The sequence below is a fragment of the Pseudoliparis swirei genome, chromosome 2 (genome assembly GCF_029220125.1).
Source record: "Pseudoliparis swirei isolate HS2019 ecotype Mariana Trench chromosome 2, NWPU_hadal_v1, whole genome shotgun sequence".
NCBI lineage: Eukaryota > Metazoa > Chordata > Actinopteri > Perciformes > Liparidae > Pseudoliparis > Pseudoliparis swirei.
In genome coordinates this window covers 21,300,123-21,323,644 of record NC_079389.1, presented here as the reverse complement: position 1 = coordinate 21,323,644, position 23,522 = coordinate 21,300,123, and the positions used below count along the sequence as shown (strand labels likewise).

Here is a 23,522-nt window from a genome sequence, read left to right as displayed (position 1 = left end):
TTGTTTTTTACTCAAATATTAATGATAGGACGACTACGATGGGATTGGGTTCCCGCGGGAAGTAAAAGAAAAAAACGACAACTGCGGTTCCCAGGATTTAGCGCAAACCAGAAGAATAAAAAAACAAGGAATATAACGACGTGACTCATGACTGACCAAATGTATCAATAATGTTCAATTCAATTCAGTTTATTTGTATAGCCCAATTTCACAAATTACAAATGTGTCTGAGTGCTTTACAATCTGTACACATAGACATCCCTGACCTTTGACCTCACATCGGATCAGGAACAACTCCCAAACAACCCTTCACGGGAAAAAAGAGAAGAACCCTTCAGGAGAGAACAGAGGAGGATCCCTCTCCAGGATGGACAGAACAATAGATGTCATGTGACCAGAAGGACAGATTTAGAGTTAAAATACAATCAATGAATACGAGTGGATGAAGAGTCACCTGAGCCCAGGACCCCCGTCATAAAAGAGGTTAAAGCTCCTATTGGTCGGGCGGAAAAAAACGTAAGAGGTGAAAAACCCAAAAATATCGTATAAGACTATTAACTGTTCACAAATATATAAAGATTTTAACGCGGCTGATTTGAATAACGTCGTTCTGCGGCCGTAGCTCGGCGGGGTAAGGGGGTCGTCGGTTCGATCCCCGCTCTCCCCGTTAGTTGCGAGTGGAAGTGTCCATGAGCAAGGCACTGAACCCCCGGTTGCTCCCAATAGATTGAATCCAACCCAACGGTCTCGCTTCCTGAACTCTTTAATGTCACCGAAACCCGACGAGCACCGGCCTCGCCTCGGAGCTCCTCTGTGACGTCCGACTGGTTGGCATGGCAACAACAGCTCACAGTGTCCCGAAGTGTGGGGGGTCGAACCGGCCACCGGTCGGTAAACCTAATTAGACAAGTGTGTTCTTGTCTGAGGTCGTCAGCAGATTTGTGTTTGGTGGTTTCACCGTGGAGCTGAACGTCTGTGGCGGGGATCGAACCGACGACCCCCTGACCCCACTGCTTCTTGTGGTGGGAGTTCTCCTGCGAGGCTGATTTGTTGGTGCTGGAGGTGGTGCGAGGCTGACGGTGCCGGGGCTTTCACAGCGCTCCGGCCGCTGGAGCTGCATGTTGTGTGTGTGTGTGTGTGGGGGGGGGGTAATGGTTCCTCTCGTGGGCTATGGCTGGAGCATCATGGGTAATCCATCCTGTTTGATGTTGATGTCGGCTGGAGAGGCTCCGGGCTGCTGAGTGTCACGCCGTCCTGCAGACGGCTGACCATGTGTTCGGGTTTCTAAGTGAGGAAGACGAGCAATGAATCCACGTCGAGTGACGAAGAGGCACTGAAACTCAAACAGAAACAAACACAGATTCAAACTGCTGCTGTCAGACAGGAGCAGCTTTCAGCTGGGGGGTCGTTTTATTACATCATATTTCTTCTTCTACTTCTACTTCTTCTTCTCCTCGTACTACTTCTTCTTCCCCTTCTCCTCCTTCTTGTACTTCTTCTCCTCCTTCTTCTTATACTTCTTCTTCTTCTTCTTCACAATACGTGTCCATCTCTCACTAGTAGCTGTGACATGGGCCGGTCCAGTCGTCAGTTTAGAGAACTTTAAGATCCAATGAGCCAAAACAATTGGTATAACTGTAAATAGCCTCCAAACAAACAAAATGGCTGAAAGGCGCCCTGCCAAGTTTACCAACCACTAAAATCAGAACCACGTTATGAAGTGAATTTATTGCCACAACAAGAGGAAGAAGGAGCCAGAACATCGTTCATGACCTCGAGGGACTCGGATCGTTTCACTTCACAAAGTCTAACGGTTTCTCTTCACAACGCGGTGCGGATCGGTTTCTCTCAGGTCTCTTCTGGTGTTCGTCCTCTCGCGGTGCTGTGGCGGGGGAGGGGCCGTTGACTGAACTCACTCCTGATGGTGTGAGAGTGAATACTAACTGGCTGTCTGTGTCTTCGTAGTGTTTCAGCGTTGTTGGAGCGGTCAGAGGAGCGCCCCGTGAAGCCCCTCCCTAACCTGGGGTTAGACCGATTCAACTAACCAGCAGACTCACTCGCTAACTGACCGACCGGCAGCGCCGCGCCGCCCGAGCCACTGACCCTGTGTGTGTGTGTGTGTGTGTGTGTGTGTCCGCAGTGTGTCAGAGCTGCTGGACCTGTACGAGGAGGACCCCGAGGAAATCCTCCTAAATCTCGGTTTCGGGCGAGAAGAACCGGACCTGGCCTCAAAGATTCCCTCCAGGTTCTTCAGCAACTTCTCCACGGCGAGAGGCATCGACATCAAGGTACGCTGGAAACCGACTCTCAGCGGGGGGCGTTCTCAAAGCCGTTGGTCAATTCTGTCCGTTCGGTTTCTTTCGGAGGTTTGTGTAACGACGCCCCTTCCTGTGGTTCCACCTGCAGGTCTACCTGGGAGCTCAGCTGCAGCGCATGGAGCTGGAGAACCCCAACTACGCTCTGACTAGTATGTGCCATGCTCCATCCCCTCCCCTGTTTGTGGCTGGACTCGGCCCTCCACATCCTCAATGGTCTCTCTCTCTCTCTCTCTCTCTCTCTCTCTCTCTCTCTCTCTCTCTCTCTCTCTCTCTATCCCTCTCTCTGTGTGTGTCCTGTTCCCAGTATTATTTAGGGTGTTTTGTGGGGTCCTTTTAGCTGTTCTGCCAACTGCCTGGGCAACAGGGACAAAGATCTATTTGTCCCAGACACACACACTTCATACACACACACACACATGCACACGCACACATGCCACATACACAAACCTCCACTGCTAATATCCTGGCCTCTTTTAGTTTTCAAACTCGTGTTTGCATGAAGGGACTGGCTCCTTAATCACACACACACACATACACGCACACACACATACATACATACACACGCACACACACGCACACACACATACACACGCACACACACACATACATACACACACACATACACACGCACACATACACGCACACACACATACACGCACACACATACACGCACACACATACACACGCACACACATACACACACACACACACACACACACACATACACGCACACACATACACACGCACACACACATGCACATACATACATACACGCACACACACGCACACACACACACATACACACACACATATACACGCACACATACATACACACATACATACACACATACATGCACACACACATACACACACACACATACAGGCATACACACACACACACACCCACACACATATACCATATACGCTCACATGCACACACACATACACACACACAGCTGATTCTCTTCTAGTTTACTTGTCTTAGAGTTGTAAACAACGGTGTTCGCAGAGACCCTGAATGAGCAGACGTCCGTAGAGGCGACCGTAGAGGTGACCATAGAGGTGACCGTAGAGGTGTCCGTAGAGGTGACCGTAGAGGTGACCGTAGAGGTGACCGTAGAGGTGACCGTAGAGGTGACCGTAGAGGTGACCGGGGTGACCGAGAGGCGTCCGAGAGGCGTCCGTGAGGCGTCCGTAGAGGTGTCCGTAGAGGTGACCGTAGAGGTGTCCGTAGAGGTGTCCGTAGAGGTGTCCGTAGAGGTGTCCGTAGAGGTGTCCGTAGAGGTGACCGTAGAGGTGACCGTAGAGGCGTCCGTAGAGGCGTCCGTAGAGGCGTCCGTAGAGGCGTCCGTAGAGGCGTCCGTAGAGGTGTCCGTAGAGGTGACCGTAGAGGTGTCCGTAGAGGTGTCCGTAGAGGTGTCCGTAGAGGTGACCGTAGAGGTGACCGTAGAGGTGACCGTAGAGGTGTCCGTAGAGGTGTCCGTAGAGGTGTCCGTAGAGGCGTCCGTAGAGGCGTCCGTAGAGGCGACCGTAGAGGTGTCCGTAGAGGTGTCCGTAGAGGTGTCCGTAGAGGTGACCGTAGAGGCGTCCGTAGAGGCGTCCGTAGAGGCGTCCGTCGAGGCGACCGTAGAGGTGACCGTAGAGGTGTCCGTAGAGGTGTCCGTAGAGGTGACCGTAGAGGTGTCCGTAGAGGTGTCCGTAGAGGTGACCGTAGAGGTGTCCGTAGAGGTGACCGTAGAGGCGTCCGTAGAGGCGTCCGTAGAGGCGACCGTAGAGGCGTCCGTAGAGGCGACCGTAGAGGCGACCGTAGAGGCGTCCGTCGAGGCGTCCGTCGAGGCGTCCGTCGAGGCGTCCGTAGAGGCGACCGTAGAGGCGACCATTCTGCTGACGCGTGACTTGAGACATCGATGGCCGTGTTGGGCAGTTTGAGAAGTCACCACTGGTCCCAGTTTGTTTACAAGACATTTTGAGTGTTTTTTTAACTGAGCAGCTCTAAATATGTGCAAATATATGTAGAAAAGGTTTTAGGACTTGAGTTCCTCTCCCAGATCTTTTGGACTTCTGTGTATTTTCTCCTTCTTGTTGCTCTGTGCAGCTGATTTGGACTTTTGCCGACGCACCAGTTGCTCCAGTTACTCCAGTCTTACTCGTCTTTTGTGGGCCTCCCAATTTTAAATTCTTCTCATCTCTGTTTCGTGTCGTAACATCCTCGTACCGAGTCCCGATCGGTAACACTTATGAACTTACACTTATATTTGATTTATATTTAATAAATAACTATTTTCAAAGGCTTTTTTAAATGGATGCTCATTTTAAATATATATAAAACTAATTTCACGGACCCCCAGGGGTACACGTACCCCCATTTGAGAACCACAGATAATCCTATCTCGGGGTCTTGAGTGAGGGTAAGATGGAGCGGCTGCAGCAGTGAAACCGGCGCTGTGCCGGTCCGTCTTGGTGAAGAGGAGCTGAGCTTCTTCTTCTTGTTCTTCTTCTTGTACTTTACAGGTGTGAACGCCGTCAGTCAAACTCGATTGTGAGTTGAACAAGTGGGTCGAGACCCCCTGAACTCTCTGGTGTGTTGGTGTGAAGGCGAAAGAGAACCAATCACAGGCCGTGTTGATACTAAATTTGATGTTCTTTGTGACTTTTTCGTCCGCCGCCAGAATCATCTACCAATTAAAACGTCGGAAAGGTTTTGAGCCGCGGGCTGTCGGTTCAGCTCGAGGTCTAACGGAGCGCTTCCTGGTTGAGCCTGACGTCGTGCGTGTTTGGCTTTAAACGCCGAAACTAACCGTGTGAAAAGCTGCCGGGCCTCGGATCAGGAACCGGATCTGTTTTTTTATAATGTGTTTAAAGTGAACTGGTCCTTTTTAAAAGTCTCTGGTCTGTCTGTGGTTCCCGGAAGATTTTTTTTCTTTTCCAGAACATTCTCATACTGTTCCATCGGTTCCCCGGATCCCAGGCGCGTGTGTGTGTGTGTGTGTGTGTGGATTATATAAACTCTGTTCTCACCATCAGAAAGAATCTCTCGGGAGGGAGGGGAGTACGTGTCGTTTTCTCTTTTTCCTCACTTCCCGTTTGAGGATCCCTGCAGAGAGCGTTAGTGCCGAGTCGGCAGGAAACGGACTCGCACGGCGTCACTCTCGTCACGCGTGTCATGTCCAGATGTGAAAGAAAAATACTGAACTGTATTGTTTTGCTTGGAGAATGAACTCTCACACGTTGACGGGTCACCGTGACCTCGCGGCCGTCTCTCAGGAATGGAGCCTGAGGTGAATTGCTTTAAATTTGCCACGAACCTCCACGGTTGAACTGATTAGGAGGCAGTGTTCAAAAGTCACTGTGACCTCAGACACATGTTTTTGGCCATAACTCGAGAATTCCAATGCCAATTATTACAATTTATAACGAGACGCTGACTAATGGGATGATTCTGTAATCCTGGTTTGCTTTTTGTTGAGTTTGTTTCAGCGTTGTCCTGCTATGCTGTTTTAAAGCAAAATACCTTTTTTTAAATCTTTGTATTACCTGTAGCTAATGGGGATGAGCGGCCCATAGTTGCATGTTGGTGTCCTTGAGCAAGGCACTGAACCCCCAGTTGCTCCCCGGGCGCTTCACTGCAGCCCACCGCTCCTCAATCACTACGGATGAGGTCAATGCAGATGAGCTGATCTGCGTCTCATTCCCCTCATGTCCCCCCTTCGTCTGTCTCTAAAACATTGAGTCCTTTTAGTTGATAGATTAGACTTTTCATTGTCGACGTCAGAGTATAATCTCACTGTAACCGGTTTTTAAAGTAGTTTTCTTCCACCCAGAGGAGAAGCTTCAGTCCTTCATCTCAGATGAAATGATGTGAGGAGATTCACACTGGACAACAGGGATGTACATTGAAAAAGCCACCAACGAAGCAGGAGTTGGAGGGAGAGAGAGAGAGGAGAGGGAGAGGGAGAGGGAGAGGGAGAGGGAGAGAGAGAGAGAGAGAGAGAGAGGGAGAGAGAGAGAGAGAGAGAGAGAGAGAGAGAGAGAGAGAGAGAGAGAGAGAGAGAGAGAGAGAGAGAGAGAGAGAGAGAGAGAGAGAGAGAGAGAGAGAGAGAGAGAGAGAGAGAGAGAGAGAGAGAGAGAGAGAGAGAGAGAGAGAGAGAGAGAGAGAGAGAGAGAGAGAGAGAGAGAGAGAGACGCGTTTCTCAACAGAGCGACAAGTATTTAGACAGCGGGCGAATGGCGGGGAGGAGGGACGAGCGCGGAAGGAAGGAACGTTTTGCAAGTCATCATCCTGTTGGAGACGAGTGACAGCGCCACTCACACAACCACAGAAGAAGAGGAGGGTGTGACGGGAGGAGGAGGGGCTTGGACGTCTGTATCCAGTCCCAACACGAAGCGTTTTTCTCAAACCTTGTTGTCAACTGTAGACAGCTGTTGAATTCCAAACTCTTATTTTTGTAACGTATTTTTTAAAAAAATATTAGTATTTTCATAAAGACGTTGCGATATCTTTTCTTAATTCCAAATAAGATGTTAGATATTTATAATAGACCTCTGTACAGTTCGTAGGGAGTGTTTTGGGGCATTTCGGTCTTGCTTCCTGGAAGAAGATGCCCTGGAGCCTCACTGGTGTGGTCTATGGACCTGGTCAGACTCTTCACTCGGGTGCATCCTGATCTACTCACTGCCAGTTATTACACTTTAAGGAGCAGGTTGAAAATAGCTTTCTTTAAAGATTTTTCGAGACTCCAAATCGGGGGGGGGGGGTCCTTTTTTTCCTTTGGCAACTGTGGAATAACTTTGTTCCTGATGTTTTGTTTCCGTCTCTTTCAGGTCGTTTCCGTCAGATCGAAGTCTTGACGACAGTCGCTAACGAGTTCTTCAACCTCTACAGTCAAGTTTCTGGTCAGCCTGTCCAATGCATCAGCTCCAAGGACTCAGGTAACCACGGGAACCACAAGCCGTGCACCACCATGGGGCTGGTTACCTTCGCATTGAAAATGCGGAAGGTTATGTTTTGATCACCATTTATTTATTTATTTGTATGCGTGTTACTCGCATTACTCAAAAAGTATTAAACCGAATCGCATGAAATTTGGCGGGATGATTGGTTATTATCCGGGGACCATTTGATTAGATTTTGGGATTGATAGGGTCAAAGGTCAATGTCAAGGTCAAGAAAAGGTCAAAATCTTCTTTTTACCATAGCGCGGTCAATTTCTATCCAATTGGCATGCATCTAATGCCAAAATGTTCATAATTCAATGCCCAATCTTGTGATATGCGAAGGTATGCGCTCTACCGAGTGCCCGTTCGAGTTTTGTTTTGTGTTTTAAGTCAGGGAGCCACGGGCAGAGGGTTCTGGAGCATTTCCAACAGATCCGGTGCCGGAGAGCGTCCTAACGCTGGACTTAGATGAAAAATGTCATGCCGATGATGCGTGATGTGCCGGGCTCACCAGACTTAGACCAAGCTGTCCAATGGGTGTCACGTAAAATGATAGAGAAAAAACTTGACGATTCTGTGTGACCTTATTGGAGGAGGAACACACTTTTTAGTTGATAAAATCCACTTTCGTCAAGACCAAGTTTGGCCATTCTTATTCATTTTTTATCTGATTGATTACAAAAATAAAATAATGTTATTCGACAGAACGTTTGTTTGAGTTTTGTTTATTTCGATCAGCAAAATATACAACAATCAGAATTCAACAAAAGAAGAAAGTGGCTGACCGAAAAGGGTCAAGGCTGTGCCCTAACATATGATTTCTCAAAAAAACTTATTTCAAAGAACCATATATATATATATATATAAGTGTGTGTGTGTATATATATATATATATGTGTGTGTATATATATATATATGTGTGTATATATATATATACACATACATATATATATACATATGTGACTGTTTTTGTTCCATTAAGTCGATTATGTCTCAATTGTTTTCACCGTAGACCAAGAGTTAGTTGTCAAATCTATATATTTGTCAGATTTTCAACAAAAGAAGAATTACATTTGAACTATATTGTTTTTTTATACTCATCTGTTGGTCTTGTAACTCTCAGCGGGAGAAGCCGAGTCATCGCCTCCTGCTCCCCGGAAGAGGAGAAGTGTTCCCAAGCTGCTCGAGAAAATGACGAAATACAACCTGTTCGCGGCCGCCTCCGAGTCCCTCGAAGAACACGCCCCTAAACCGCAAACGCAGACGAACGGACACGCCGCCGCCGATCAAACCAACACCAACGGTCACACGCACGCCGCTCCTGAGCAGCAGGAAGGCGGCAGTACCGAGACCGACCACCAGGCGGAGACGGTCAACCAGAACCACGTGCGCAAGAAAGACGGCGGTCACCTGGCGACGGTCGCAGAGGAAACCAACGGGGACGGAGAGGAAAGGTACCGCTGGCTCGGGCTTGGACTCGCAGTCGACCGCTCTATTAATAGCGGGAGATATCATCGTGTTATTTACCGACTTACCAAATCCGTCTCCGGCGTCACTGAGTGACTCCTCAGCAGTCCAAATATGGTCACTTCCGATTATTTGACCAAAAAGGAATAGAAATGGCGACGTCTGTCATACAAGATGTCGAAGGTGAATTTACCAACCTTGAGGCTTCATAACGACAGGCCGCAAACCAACGTGTCACGTAACTATGACTACGTCTCCTTCTTATGGCCGGTGTACGATTGGAAGAAGCGCTCGCATCCTTTAAAGTCACCCTTGAAAAAGTCTTGATAAAAAAAACGACGCCTCCTATGAGACCTACATCGGTAAACAAGACCATCAGTGAGAAGAAATGCTCTTCATCTACACATGTTCTTGATGATTCAACAAAGTGAAGCGAATTTTTGATCCGACTGCGCCGTAACATCTTCCCATCAGTCCTGAACAGAGCAGAACCGGACCGGCGCCCAGTGGACGGCGTCACCCGGAGTCCGCTGACTCTCCGTCGCCCGATGGGAGAACGGAGGAAGGAACCCAGGTGGTGGAGGAGAAGATCCTGACCTCTACCCCAGAGAAAGCTCCTCCCACCCTGGCACCGCTCCAGCTGGCACAGCTTCGCACGGAGAAGACGGATTCTTTCGACATGGAGGAGGTACGCGGTCCTCCCGGGTTCTCTCGGGTTCTCTTTATTCTCGCATTCGGAAAAGTTCGGACTCGGTCGCGTCGTTATCGCCGATTCCTTCTTCGTCTTCGCCGATCTTCGGGCTAATCTCTTTCAAATCCCCAGACACACGTCCTCGACCAATCAAATTCTTTGACGAATAAGAACCGATACGACTTTGTACGCTTAATCGATTAGTTTAAACGAAACTGTTGAACTCGATCACGCAACGGCAACACTTTTAATCTCGTGTATCTCAGAGAAATAAGTCTTTCTGCAAAAGAAACGACATGAAAGACGATTCCTTCCGGCCCAATCCTTCGCGATGAGGGCTTTGTGGCGTTCTCCTGACACCAGCTCCCCTCCCCACATTAACAACGCCATCCCGGCGTGAGTTTTACACTTCAGTACAAACTCTCGCGGTCAAATTCATGAAAATACCGTCAGAAATCCTCTTCTCTGTGCATCCGAACATACCTCGACTCTCATCAGACGTGTTGCATCGGGAACGGCGTGAGAGCTACCGAAGCTAAAATGTCGCTAAAAGGTCAGCAGCATGTTGACCTTTTCTTTTCTGTCTTTTTGTTGTTGTTTTTTTAAGTCATTGTGTCGTTTGTCTTTCAGATTCAGAGTAACGAAGATGAGGCTTTGCCTCTCAGGACTTCCAGAGGCAGCAGTGAGTTCACTTTAACTTCTGTTTTCAACTTTCTGATTGTTTGACTCGACTTCAGAATGAAGTTGTGTGTGAGTTCTTCTCTAGTGCATCTATGATAGTTTGTGTGTGCAGCCTGTTTCTGTAAGCACTACACGCATGTCCTGTGTGTCCCAGGTCACTGAGGACACCCTGTCCTGTCTCTTTAGGCTTTATGATATATGATATGATATGATATTCCTTTATTCGTCCCACAGTGGGGACATTTCAAAAATCACAGCAGCGATATTATTATTATTAGTTAATAATAATTAATTATAATAATTAATTATTAAATAATTAATAATAATTAATAATACAATATATTATATATTAAAATATAATAATATATTTTATTGTTATATATATTATATTATTATAATAATAATGAATTATTAATTATTAATTAATATTAAATAATAATTAATTATGCTCAGCACGGATAATTCTGTTCTGCCACCATTTGGAGGGACGAGGATCTGCCCGGAATAATAATAATAACCAAGTGTCATTGTGTGTGTGTGTCCCTCAGACCTGTTGAGGACTGCCAGTCAGCAGTCAGACAGCAGTGGTTTTGCTGAGGAGCCCTCCGCTGACTCCAACAGCTACCTCAAGGTGGGTGTGGGTGTGTGGGTGTGTGTGTGTGTGTGTGCGCGCCTCTCCTCCGTTTACATTGCAGGGTGGCTGTAGCTCATGGGGAGTTTACGGCGTCGCTCATAGTTTGCATGTTGAAGTGTCCTTGAGCAAGGCACTGAACCCCCAGTTGCTCCCCGGGCGCTTCACTGCAGCCCACCGCTCCTCAATCACTAAGGATGGATCAAATACAGAGAAGATTTTCCCCACGGGGATCAATAAAGTGTACATTATTATTATTAACACATTACCTTTAAGTTATTTGAACTGACTCAAATCCTGGTCTTTATTACATAACATGTCATTTAGCTGACGCTTTTATCCATTCATACACCGTAGACACAGATTCAGGGAGCAGTTCAGGGTTACGTGTCTTGCTCAAGGACACATTGATGATCGGGATTGAACCTCCAACCCCCTGATTGAAAGACGGACCTGCTACCCACTGACCCACAGTCAACCCCCGATCTCACCGTAAGGAGGAAACCTCCCGGAAAATCCATAACATGTGCAAGAAATAGATGTCCTGATGTGTGACGAGGCTTCGTAAGGCAGTGTGGAGCACGCATGTCTGCAACAGGTGGAGGTGAACAGGCTCCTCCCACCTCAATGGAGTCCAAGCCACTGCACGGCTACGCCGAGACACTCGGGAGGTTCAGGCTGATCACATTTTTAGATCCACATTTGAGTAAATGCTTCATTTTGGATAAAGACAAGTGACTTTGTTCAGTCTGTTTTTCTTTATTCAAGACGGGAATATAAATATAGCGTTAATATAAATAGACCGTTAATCTCATGGGGACTTCGATGCTTCTGCTCCAACTCGATTTCCCTGCAGGTTCTCAGAAGTTTATTTTGCTCGACAATCACGGATTAACAGTGAAGTATCGAATCACATCACTCAACTACTGCACTTGAGTACGGTGCTTGTTCATGAATAATCCTACTACTTACTTTAAGTACTTACACCACGACACTTTAGAGCGACATTTAAGTAAAGGACACGCAAAAAGCTCATAAAATACATGCATTATGAAAGATGTCAGACGTCCGTCATCTGTGAACAGTTACGTCACGGATTTTTCGACTAAAGGTGAGATTATCCAATATCCCCCCCAAGAAAGAATATATATATTTAGAGCACAATTTTATTTAGTTTCTTTTCTACCTCATGACTGCTTAGATTTATCTTGTGACCTATAAATAGCCCAGAATGTAACTTCCTCATTGTTCAAAGTAGCTAATAATAAATTTGAATGCAGGACGGTCACTTGTCGTGGACTATTTTTAAATGTTGGTATTCATACTTTTAATGCTCAATATAAGGATCGGAGTAACTCGGATGTCATTTAATTATTGATTAATTGTGATCAGGTGCAGGAGAGCAGTGACAGCTGTGACAGCGAGACCACTGTGACGTCACACCCTTCGCTCGATGTGGCCACGCCCCTCGCAATGGATCAGCCGGCGTTCGAGCTGCCGGACGGCCGACGGGAAGAGGCGGAGCCTGGCGTCGCCGCCGAGGCCGACGGGAGAAGCAGCTCCGGGGGAGAAGAGGGGCACGATGGGAGTTTGCAGTCCGCAGACCGCCGCGGACCGAAGGGAACGCAGCGGGGCGGGCCCGGGGCGGAGGAGCAGCTCGAGGGGGGACGCCGGACCGATCCAGAACCAGAGACGTCCCAGAGCGCGTCTCCGGTAGAACGAGAACCACGATCGGAATTGGTAAGCGCTCCGAATCGGACCGCTTCGTCACAAGAACCAGAAGACGAGAAACCCCCCTCGGAGGCGGCCGCTGACGACGGAGCCCACGAAGGGAACCCGTTGTCGTCCGACGGGTCGATGTGTCCCCCGTCTCCGGTTCTCAGCGCTCTGAACCGAGCCAAACAGAAGGAGCTGACCTGGGGGGAGCAGTGGGCCGGCCCCAAGGCGGTCGACCCGCCCCAAACCCTCGGAGGACGACACAGAAGACGCGGCGTTCCCCTCCAGAGGTCCTGCTCCCTGCCCTCCGCGTTCCGATCGCCCTCCGCGTTCCGATCGCCCTCCGCGGTCGTGTCCTCGGTCAGGATCCAGTTCGGTCGAGGCCAGGTGTCCTGCACGAAGCCCAGGTACTCCTACAAATACACCTGTGACAGCGAAGTGGAAGATAAAGAAGAAGAAGAAGAAGAGGAGGAGGTGGAGGAGGAGGAGGAGGAGGAAGGACAAAACAAGTGTTTGTCTACTCTGATCATAAACCCCGCCCCCTCGTCGGACTACAACAGCCAACCCCCCAGAGAGACTCCCATCCCACCTAAACCCATCCCGCACTACTTGATGCGGTCCACCTGCTCCCTGCAGAGCTGCAGCCCCCCCCCCGCCCACCAACACCCCTGGAGCTCCCAGAGCGTTCCCGATCTCTCCTCCAATCGGCATCCGGCGGGCAAGTTCCACCAGAAGGCCGACCAAAACCAGCGGCTTTGGAATCCGGCGCAGACGATGTTCCCGTATCCGAACCCGACCCCTCCGTATGCAAACCAGAGCCCCAACCACAGCCCCTACCCCTTCTGCCTGAACCCGGCCCCGCAGTACCCGTACCCTCTGCACCCGTACGCCGGTCTCCCCAACCACCTGCACCACCACAACTCGGTCCACCACTCTAGTCTCGCCGCGGGCCCTCAGCACGGCAGCCTCTCCGACTTGCATCGGCCATCGACGTCCGCGCCTCCTCAGCACTTCCACCCGGGCCACTCGCATCCGGGAACCCCGGAGACGCACCAGCAGGCGTACGGTCACCCGTCCCCGTACCACGCCTCTCCTCACGGCTCGCAGTTCGCGTCGCCCTACCACGCGTACAGCGTGAGTCCACACCTGGCGTTCCCCTACCCCGTCACCCAGTGTCCGCCGATGGGCCCAGAGCACGGCCGCCACCACCCGGGGTTCACGCCTCCTGCTCCGGGCTTCTTCCCAGGCTACAGTCCGGGTCACGGCCTCCACCCGGGGTTCACGCCTCCAGCTCCGGGCTTCTTCTACCCAGGCGCGGCGTCGACCCTCGGGCCGGGTCACGGCCACCACCCGGGGTTCACCCCTCCAGCTCCGGGCTTCTTCCCAGGCCACGTTCTGGATCACGGCCTCCAGCCCGGGCCGGCTCCTCATGCCGCTCCAGGTCCTGGACTCAGCCAGGGCCAATCCAGCACTGAGATGCAGCTGAGGAGAGCTCTGCATGAGATCAAAGGAACGGTTCAGAATCTGATCCAGGTTGGTCCTCTTTAGTCCCAGGGTTGGTCCTCTTTAGTCCCAGGGTTTGTCCTCTTTAGTCCCAGGGTTGGTCCTCTTTAGTCCCAGGGTTAGTCCTCTTTAGTTCCAGGGTTGGTCCTCTTTAGTCCCAGGGTTAGTCCTCTTTAGTTCCAGGGTTGGTCCTCTTTAGTCCCAGGGTTAGTCCTCTTTAGTCCCAGGGTTGGTCCTCTTTAGTCCCAGGGTTAGTCCTCTTTAGTCCCAGGGTTAGTCCTCTCTAGTCCCAGGGTTGGTCCTCTTTAGTCACATGGTTAGTCCTCTTTAGTCCCAGGGTTAGTCCTCTTTAGTCCCAGGGTTAGTCCTCTTTAGTTCCAGGGTTGGTCCTCTTTAGTCCCAGGGTTAGTCCTCTTTAGTCCCAGGGTTAGTCCTCTTTAGTCACATGGTTAGTCCTCTTTAGTCCCAGGGTTAGTCCTCTTTAGTCACATGGTTAGTCCTCTTTAGTCCCAGGGTTAGTCCTCTTTAGTCACATGGTTAGTCCTCTTTAGTCACATGGTTAGTCCTCTTTAGTCCCAGGGTTAGTCCTCTTTAGTTCCAGGGTTGGTCCTCTTTAGTCCCAGGGTTGGTCCTCTTTAGTCCCATGGTTAGTCCTCTTTAGTCCCAGGGTTAGTCCTCTTTAGTTCCAGGGTTGGTCCTCTTTAGTCCCAGGGTTAGTCCTCTTTAGTCCCAGGGTTAGTCCTCTTTAGTTCCAGGGTTGGTCCTCTTTAGTCCCAGGGTTGGTCCTCTTTAGTCCCAGGGTTAGTCCTCTTTAGTCACATGGTTAGTCCTCTTTAGTCCCAGGGTTAGTCCTCTTTAGTTCCAGGGTTGGTCCTCTTTAGTCCCAGGGTTAGTCCTCTTTAGTCCCAGGGTTAGTCCTCTTTAGTTCCAGGGTTGGTCCTCTTTAGTCCCAGGGTTAGTCCTCTTTGGTCCCAGGGTTAGTCCTCTTTAGTCCCAGGGTTGGTCCTCTTTAGTCCCAGGGTTAGTCCTCTTTAGTCCCAGGGTTAGTCCTCTTTAGTCCCAGGGTTAGTCGTCTTTAGTCCCTTAAGCTCATTTCACTATATCTGTAGCTCGTTGTGGTTTAAGTTCTTAGCTCTTGCCATAAAGTTAGATCCAATAGAAAAAGAAGTGGTCAGCTCATCAGACGGGTTATAATCTCGCCAACATGGAACCCTTTAGCTGTTGGCGTGAGATTAGCTCCCGCTGTATTTGGAGGTCAAATTGAAAACAAGTCCATAATGTTGTGAATCAGTTCTCATTGGGACCAGTCATTTATTTCAGTGTCTACTGGTTGCCTAAAATACATCCTGTCCTAAGAATAGATTGGCACACATCCCTCCTTAAAGTAACACTATATTGTTTATTCACTTTGAGTTTTGTACAAATTGAGCCAAAGAGATGCCGCATGTTTATTTAGAGTTTTGTTTTCTGTGGACAGAGACAGGCTAGCTGCGTCCCCGTGTGTTTAGTCTTTACACTAAAGTTAGCTAACCTCATCTGGCTCCAGGCAACAAAGTGAATCCGCATCGTTGACAGTAAACTTAGAGTTTTGGTTCTAATTCATCAGTTTACAGTTTCCCATCACTCTGTATGTGATGCACTTTATTCCAGTCGTACCGTAGGTTCCTTTAGATCTGGCCTTTCGGCCTCTTGTTCTGGTACCATGCTGCCCTGTAAAACGCCTCTCCATCACCGGGATTAATAACAGGATTATTATCACCTCCTGCAGTGTAGTCCGTACTAGATTAGCGTGGATCCTTATGCCAGCTTGTGTTGTTGCTCCTCCTGACATCGCTGTCCTCTTGTCTAGAAACAAGCCGACACTCCTGACGCATTCAGCGAGCACAGAGCCGCTCTGCTCGACCAACAGGTACGCTCATCACTTCATCACTCCATCACTTCATCAATTTATCACTTCATCACTCCATCAATTTATCAATTTCGTTGCTTCCGGCACATAAAGTCTCTGTGATCTCACGATGTACGGCTTTCATCGGACTTCCATGAAACAAACACAGAATCCCAGGTTCCCGATCTGTTGTTTGTTGTTTGTTTGTTTGTGTATTTTTAACCAGTCAATCAAATCAAATACAATACAATACAATACAATATTATTCTATATAATATACAAAAGAGAAAGACTGGAAAGGTATAGGTAGAAGCCAAAAATGCTTATAAATTCCTATCCTAAATTAAAATCAAATAAATCAGAAGATTAATATAAAATAAAGAAAAAAAACAACAAAGAAAATAAAAAACAATAAATAAATATATATATATATATACATACATACTATATATATACATATATATACATACATATATATATATACATACATACATACTATATATACATATATATATACATACATACTATATGTATACATAAATATACATACATACATATATATATATATATACATACATATATATATATACACATATATATATATACATACACACATACACAGGCACGTGCACAGACATTTTGGGGGGCAGGTGCTCAAACCAAAAAAAAGGGCACCCAATGCCAAAAAAAAATTCTGACAGAGTTGAAGCATTAGCAGCATTACACTGATGATGCAATACATCCTCGACCTGCGTCTCCTCTGGCAGCATCAGACCGCTATCTTACATTTTCTTTATGAATAAAGATGAATTATTATATAGCAACAACAGTACAAGCGTTCTGATTGGCTAATGGGCATCATGCCAGCCACGTATTGCCCTCCTCGCTGGTCTGATACGGATCTGTATTGCCCTCTGACGTCATTTTCAAAATGAGCGATATTGATAGACATCAACAGCCAAGAGCAGTGGTCCTCAAACTAAGGCCCGCGGGCCGAATACGGTCCGCCTCCACATTTGGCCCGGCCCTCTGAACAAGAGAGGCCTTATGATTTGTTTTCAGTCTGGCCACGAAAATCCTAGACGAGCCCCTGTTAAATAGAACGGAGTAAGAATTCTCTCTCTTTTCTCTCTTCCCTCTCTCTTCTCTCTCTCTCCCTCTCTCCCTCTCTCTCTTCTCTCTCTCTCTCTTTTCTCTCTTCTCTCTCTCTCTTTTCTCTCTCTTCTCTCTCTCTCTCTCTCTCTCTTCTCTCTCTCTCTTCTCTCTCTCTCTCCTCTCTCTTTCTCTCTCTCTCTCTCTCTCTCTCCTCTCTCTCCCTCCCTCTATTCTCTAAACATAACTAACGTCAGTAAACAGCTGCAAGGCTTTGAAATCACGGATTTCGTGAGTTTTTTTAAATTTATTTTTTAGGAAACGTCGGACCAGTTGTGACGTCATGTTTTCAGCAGCGCTAATGTTGTGGTTGATTTATCACAAAACAACGTGAGGGGACAAACACCGTCCTGACCTGTGTGTCTGATGCTGCAGGTCAGAGGAGAAGGAGGTGCAGCCGTTTGGTGGCGCGAGGAGACCTGCGCGGAGGAGGAAGTGGAGAAGGGAGGGGCGCGGCGGGGGGCGGGGGGAGAGGGGGGGAGGCTCGTGAGCGCCGCGGAGCATGTCGGGGCGACATTCTCACAAGAACTCAAATAAATGCCCCGTCGGATATTGAAACACATTTGGGGGGACTTGATGACAGAGAGAGTAACTTTTATTCTTAAATACGGATGAATAAAAAAAACGTGTCTCCAGCAAAAAGGGCATTTTTCTCATCCAGGGCAAAGGGGCTGGTGCTTGAGCACCACTTGGGCTCTATCTGTGCACGTGCCTGCCCATACATACAGACATACTTCCACATAAATACGTTTTTAATCACATTTATAACGAGAATTGTTTTATAAATAATTCCCTTGCAAACCAAAAAGGAGTTAAACCATTCTTACATCCATTTCAACATTATTCCATAATTGGACTTGTGTGACTGGGTCATGACTAAAGAGATGACCTGATGCTCTATACTAACACATGTCCCACCACTGTATCTTCATATTTATAATAACACGTTCCTGTTGGTTTTCAGTCGAATGTGTTTCGGACACATAGTTGACCGTTGCTCTCTTTCTGCGTCCTCAGTCTTTGGCAGAGTTTTACCAGAAGAGGCAAAGTCTGAACTTGTTCCGCAGTCAGATGACGGATCTGGAGAAGTCGATCGGCCGACAGCAGTCGGTGGTCTACAAGCACCTGAGCCCCGCTGACCGGTGAGTGAAGCAGACACACGCCTCACAGTAAGACAGGCAGTGATAACTTGTGATACAAAACCAACCGTGTGTGTGTGTGCGTGTGCGTGTGTGTGTGTGTGTGTGTGTGTGGATGTGTGTGCAGGATGGAGCTGGAGCAGCTTCAGTCTCTGAGGTCCGCGGTCAGAGAGGAGCTGCAGGAGCTGGAACAACAACTGGAGGACCGACTGATGGAGCTGACGCAACACACACTACACAGGGTATATACACAACACACACTACACAGGGTATATACACACAGGGTATATACACAACACACACTACACAGGGTATATACACAACACACACTACACAGGGTATATACACACAGGGTATATACGCAACACACACTACACAGGGTATATACACAACACACACAACGCAGGGTATGTACACACAGGGTATACACACAACACACACTACACAGGGTATATACACACAGGGTATATACACAACACACACAACGCAGGGTATGTACACACAGGGTATACACACAACACACACTACACAGGGTATATACACACAGGGTATATACACAACACACACAACGCAGGGTATGTACACACAGGGTATATACACAACACACACTACACAGGGTATGTACACACAGGGTATATACACAACACACACTACACAGGGTATATACACAACACACACTACACAGGGTATATACACACAGGGTATATACACAACACACACTACACAGGGTATATACACACAGGGTATATACACAACACACACAACGCAGGGTATGTACACACAGGGTATATACACAACACACACTACATAGGGTATATACACACAACACACACTACACAGGGTATATACACAACACACACTACATAGGGTATATACACACAACACAGGGTATATACACACAACACACAACATAGGGTATGTACACACAACACAGGGTATATACACACAACACAGGGTATATACACACAACACACACAACACAGGGTATATACACACAACACAGGGTATATACACACAACATAGGGTATGTACACACAGGGTATATACACACAACACAGGGTATATACACACAACATAGGGTATGTACACACAACACACACAACACAGGGTATGTACACACATCACACACAATGCAGGGTATGTACACAACACACACCATAGGGTATATACACACAACACAGGGTATATACACAACACACACAACATAGGGTATATACACACAACACACAACATAGGGTATATACACACAACACAGGGTATATACACACAACACACACAACACAGGGTATATACACACAACACAGGGTATATACACAACACACAACACACACAACATAGGGTATATACACACAACACACACAACACAGGGTACACACACACAAAAACACACACAGTTAAAGAAAACCTTTAATCCATGTCTGACCAGTGACGTGATGTGGACTGCTCTCTTCTCAGGGTCTCCATAGCGACGGCAGTTTCGACATTCTGTCTTCCACCTCAGCGCTGAGAGCCATGGAGCCGGTCAGCGCGCACACACACACACACGCACACGCACACGCACACTCACACACACACACACGCACACGCACACACACACACTCACACTCACACTCACACACTCACACACACACTCACACTCACACTTGTTCGATTAACCTGAGCACCCCTGAGTCGGTCTTGATGCGCCTCCTCTCCGTGTCTGCGCTCCAGGTGTCCGACCTCCTCAGAGAGCAGCTCCTCCTCCAATCAGAGCTCAGCTACGGCAGCCGCACCCCCTCCACCGGCCCGTCCTCCAGAACCTCCACCCCGGTCCCGGGAGCGGATGGCGCCGTGTACCGGGCGTCGATTAACATCAACCCCGTCCCCGCTCCTCGACCCAACACACACACGGAGGAAGAGGAGAGGGAGGAGGGAGGAGTGATAGAGGAGGGAGGAGTGATAGAGGAGGGAGGAGTGATAGAGGAGGGAGGAGCACAAGAGGAGGGAGGAGCACAAGAGGAGGGAGGAGCAGCAGGAGGAATCCAAGTGAGGGACCTGCAGCAGCTCCTCAGAGAGGTAACCGCCTGGTGAAGTCATATAATGTAAACTATGTGTATAGAGATTAAAAACATCTCCATTCATCCTTCATGATCGTGTTTCATGCGTTGATAACAATGTGACGCGTCTCGTCTTTCCTTCAGTCACCTTCACATTCTGGGAATGTGAAGGTTATGTTTTGATCGCCGTGTAATTATATATTTATTTATTTGTATGCGTGTTACTCGCATAACTCAAAAAGTATTAAACCGAACCGCATGAAATTTGGTGGGATGATTGGTTATTATCCGGGGACCATTTGAATAGATTTTGGGATCAATCAGGTCCAAGGTCAAGGTCAAGGTCATGAAAAGGTCAAAATCTTCTTTTTACCATAGCGCGGTCAATTCTTATCCAATTGGCATGCAACTAATGCCAAAATGTTCATAATTGAATGCCCAATCTTGTGATATGCGAAGGTATGCGCTCTACCGAGTGCCCATTCTAGTTTAGTCCTGTTTTGCTTCCACTTCTTTCTACCGTCACGTGTCTGCAGGACAGAATAAAGTTGTCTCCGCCCGCCATGACACACTCCTCGTAGAAAACATACGAGGATAATAAGAGGACAATAAAAGGTTCTGAACAGGAGCATGTTGTACAATGCGGCCTCCGTTAAGGAATATGTTGACATTTGGAGAAGATAGCTTATTTGGCACTTTGCTGAGAGTTGGGTAAGAATTCTAACACCAACGTCACGTCTGTACTTTCAAATCTGCTCATTTTAGCTCTCAAATGAAGTGTTTTCCTTTTTTTTTAAAAATAACACGGCGTGTGTTTTTCTGATTCTGGCTCCGCCCCTTTTCCAGATCCGAGAGAGCGTGGCGCAGGAGGTCCGACAGGAGATCTACGCCGAGCTGCTGGCCGCCGTGTCGCCGCGCCACACGCCGCTGCCCGGCAGGCAACGCCCCCTTTAGTCGCGGCCGACTCCTTCGCTTCCTGCCGGTCGTAACCACGGCAACACTGTCTGTCTGTAACACTGTGTCTACAACCGAGTAACAAACACTGTCTGTGCGAACACTAAGTGTCTAACACTGTACGTCCGCCACGCTGGGGGGCCGGCGTGGGGCGAGCCCCGCCCCCAACGCACCTGTGCGGGGCCTCGGGCGGGACCGGTTCGCTTGTTGCAGGTGTGATGCATGCTGGGAACACCGGCTGTCCCTGTGAACCATCAGTGGGGGGGGGGGTGTCATCGTCACTTCCTGTTTCCTGTTTCTAAGCTGTTCTGATCAAAGCGAGGCCTCAAACTACCACTTCACTAAAACTACAAGTACTCGTCCCAATCCTGTGAATCCCAGTCTGACATCAGATCAGTGCGTATTGATCATAGTGGTAATAACAATAATAATAATGATGATAATAATAAATCAGTGGCTTGTTATATATTCATTAATTTGGCAGAGTTGAAGCTTTTAAAGCGACTTCCGGGGAATGGACTTCCTTTCTGAATGCTGTAAAGGCCTCATTAAGGATGTTTAAATGTGAGCTCTCTGGCCTGGTTTGCATTCCATGAACTCCAGGGAGCTTTTACTGCCTGAAGTTATTCCCTCCATGCACATGTCACCTTCACGTGAACGGGTTGAAGAGCTTTTAAAGATACTCGGTTTAAGGTGTATGCTTCTGCAGCTGTCCACACGCCATCATCTTCATCTTCATCGTGCTTCTGCTCCGCTTGCCTCATTCACCGTTGAATCTGCACTTTCCATTTTCTTTCTGATTCGTTGAGTTAAGTGTGTGTGTGTGTGTGTGTGTGTGTGTGTGTGTGTGTGTGTGTGTGTGTGTGTGTGTGTGTGTGTGTGTGTGTGTGTGTGTGTGTGTGTGTGTGTGTGTGTGTGTGTGTGTGTGTGTGTGTGTGTGTGTGTGTGTGTGTGTGTGGAGGTCAGTTATGTCATTAGGTACTGCGGGGGTCAACGGTCACTCTGCAGCAGCAGGTTTCATTAAGTCGTCATGGCTACAGTGATGATGACGCAGTGCCAGGTCAGCAGAATATGTATCGGTGGAGCAGGCTAAGTATCCCAAACCGTCGCTTCACGACTGTCCGATGACAAATCTGTGCAATAATATGAACGTATATATTGATTCCTGATCGATCAGCGACTCTCCGCCGCAGCTCGGTTGACGCAAATTAATCTGCGGACGTTTCCTGCTTTTTGCACAGAATCCACAGAAGCGATCGAACAACGACTTTCTAACGACCGTTTACTGAACATCTGGTTCTCGGAGCTCTCCTGTGCGTGGAGTCTGCGCGGCGCCTCGCCGGTTTTGTGAAAATCTCTGGAGTAGCCGAGGCGACCGCCGCACAGTCGGTTTAAAACCAACGCGCCCCTGAATACCTCCTCGTCTTTCTTTAAAAAAAATCTTCTCTGAAAGACAAAAAACCGGTTCTGCACAGACTCGCATTAGTATTTAAATTAAATACTGAGAGCTGAATTATTGGGAAACAAGTTATTGATTGTGTTTGTCGTTCGGTTTGGATGTTTGGAACAATATATGGTGAAGAGATTCTGAGCTCGAAGGTAATGAGTCTGAGCTTTCAGGCACATCTCAGTCTTTATTCAACGCTAAATCATTATTAACTGGACCGTAGAACCTTTATTCTCATCAGCGTTTATTGACTTTGTGTTTGTTTCAAACTTTTCTTTGTTTTTATGATCACAAACTTTTGCTCTGCTGGACCAACATTCACTGTGTAATGTGTTTTTAGAATTTTTTTGAACTGAACAAGAAAATCCTTCCCACTAATTTGACTTCTCTGTCTGACTATTGGTGGCTAATACTTTCTATCGATGTGTATTAATGACGATGTGTACTTTGTATTGATGTCTTCTCAGCGGGATGCAGGGGAGATCACTCTGTAGAAATGACAATAATAAAGATGTATTTATTTTCAGTACAGATGAGTGCTGCTTAACTTTGTGCTGATTATCATTCTACTCCTCTACATTTAAAATATTTTACTTATCTATCTGACAACCATTGCTTGTATTTACTTTGTAGTCTAAGATATACATATAAACCGAATATTGAGCCTATTGTGTATCATTATAGAGTAAACTAAACTTAATTTCAACTGCTTTAGGTGCTTGAACTGAACTGAATCTTCGACTTTATGCATTGTCGACACTTTTTAGCATTTATTTGCTTTAGAAAAAATTTATCCTGCATTGTATCCTGCCACGTTTTCAGGAATTCAAACCAGCAATAGTATATTTTCTTTGGCTTTTCCCCGTTTTTTAAATTTATTTGTATTGAGACAGAAATGTATATCTGTCTAAATACAAATAAATGTAAAAAACGGGACAAAAACACTTTTTCTAGTGTATTTATA

General features: G+C 47.6%; 1 protein-coding gene across 1 annotated transcript in view; it reads left to right on the top strand.

Moving 5' to 3' along the window:
- The window catches only part of itprid2 (ITPR interacting domain containing 2), a 48,052-nt gene extending 24,963 nt beyond the window's left edge, over positions 1-23,089 (top strand). The window contains exons 9-22 of the mRNA XM_056432459.1: positions 2,141-2,288; positions 2,407-2,467; positions 7,140-7,247; positions 8,377-8,707; positions 9,195-9,408; positions 10,042-10,093; positions 10,641-10,723; positions 12,116-13,972; positions 15,792-15,851; positions 18,000-18,124; positions 18,249-18,363; positions 19,577-19,642; positions 19,832-20,176; positions 21,004-23,089. Coding sequence (XP_056288434.1) covers positions 2,141-2,288; positions 2,407-2,467; positions 7,140-7,247; positions 8,377-8,707; positions 9,195-9,408; positions 10,042-10,093; positions 10,641-10,723; positions 12,116-13,972; positions 15,792-15,851; positions 18,000-18,124; positions 18,249-18,363; positions 19,577-19,642; positions 19,832-20,176; positions 21,004-21,111 — 3,673 coding nt within the window. The 3' untranslated portion in view covers positions 21,112-23,089. The remainder of the gene's footprint in view (positions 1-2,140; positions 2,289-2,406; positions 2,468-7,139; positions 7,248-8,376; positions 8,708-9,194; positions 9,409-10,041; positions 10,094-10,640; positions 10,724-12,115; positions 13,973-15,791; positions 15,852-17,999; positions 18,125-18,248; positions 18,364-19,576; positions 19,643-19,831; positions 20,177-21,003) is intronic.
- The last annotated feature ends 433 nt before the right edge of the window (positions 23,090-23,522 follow it).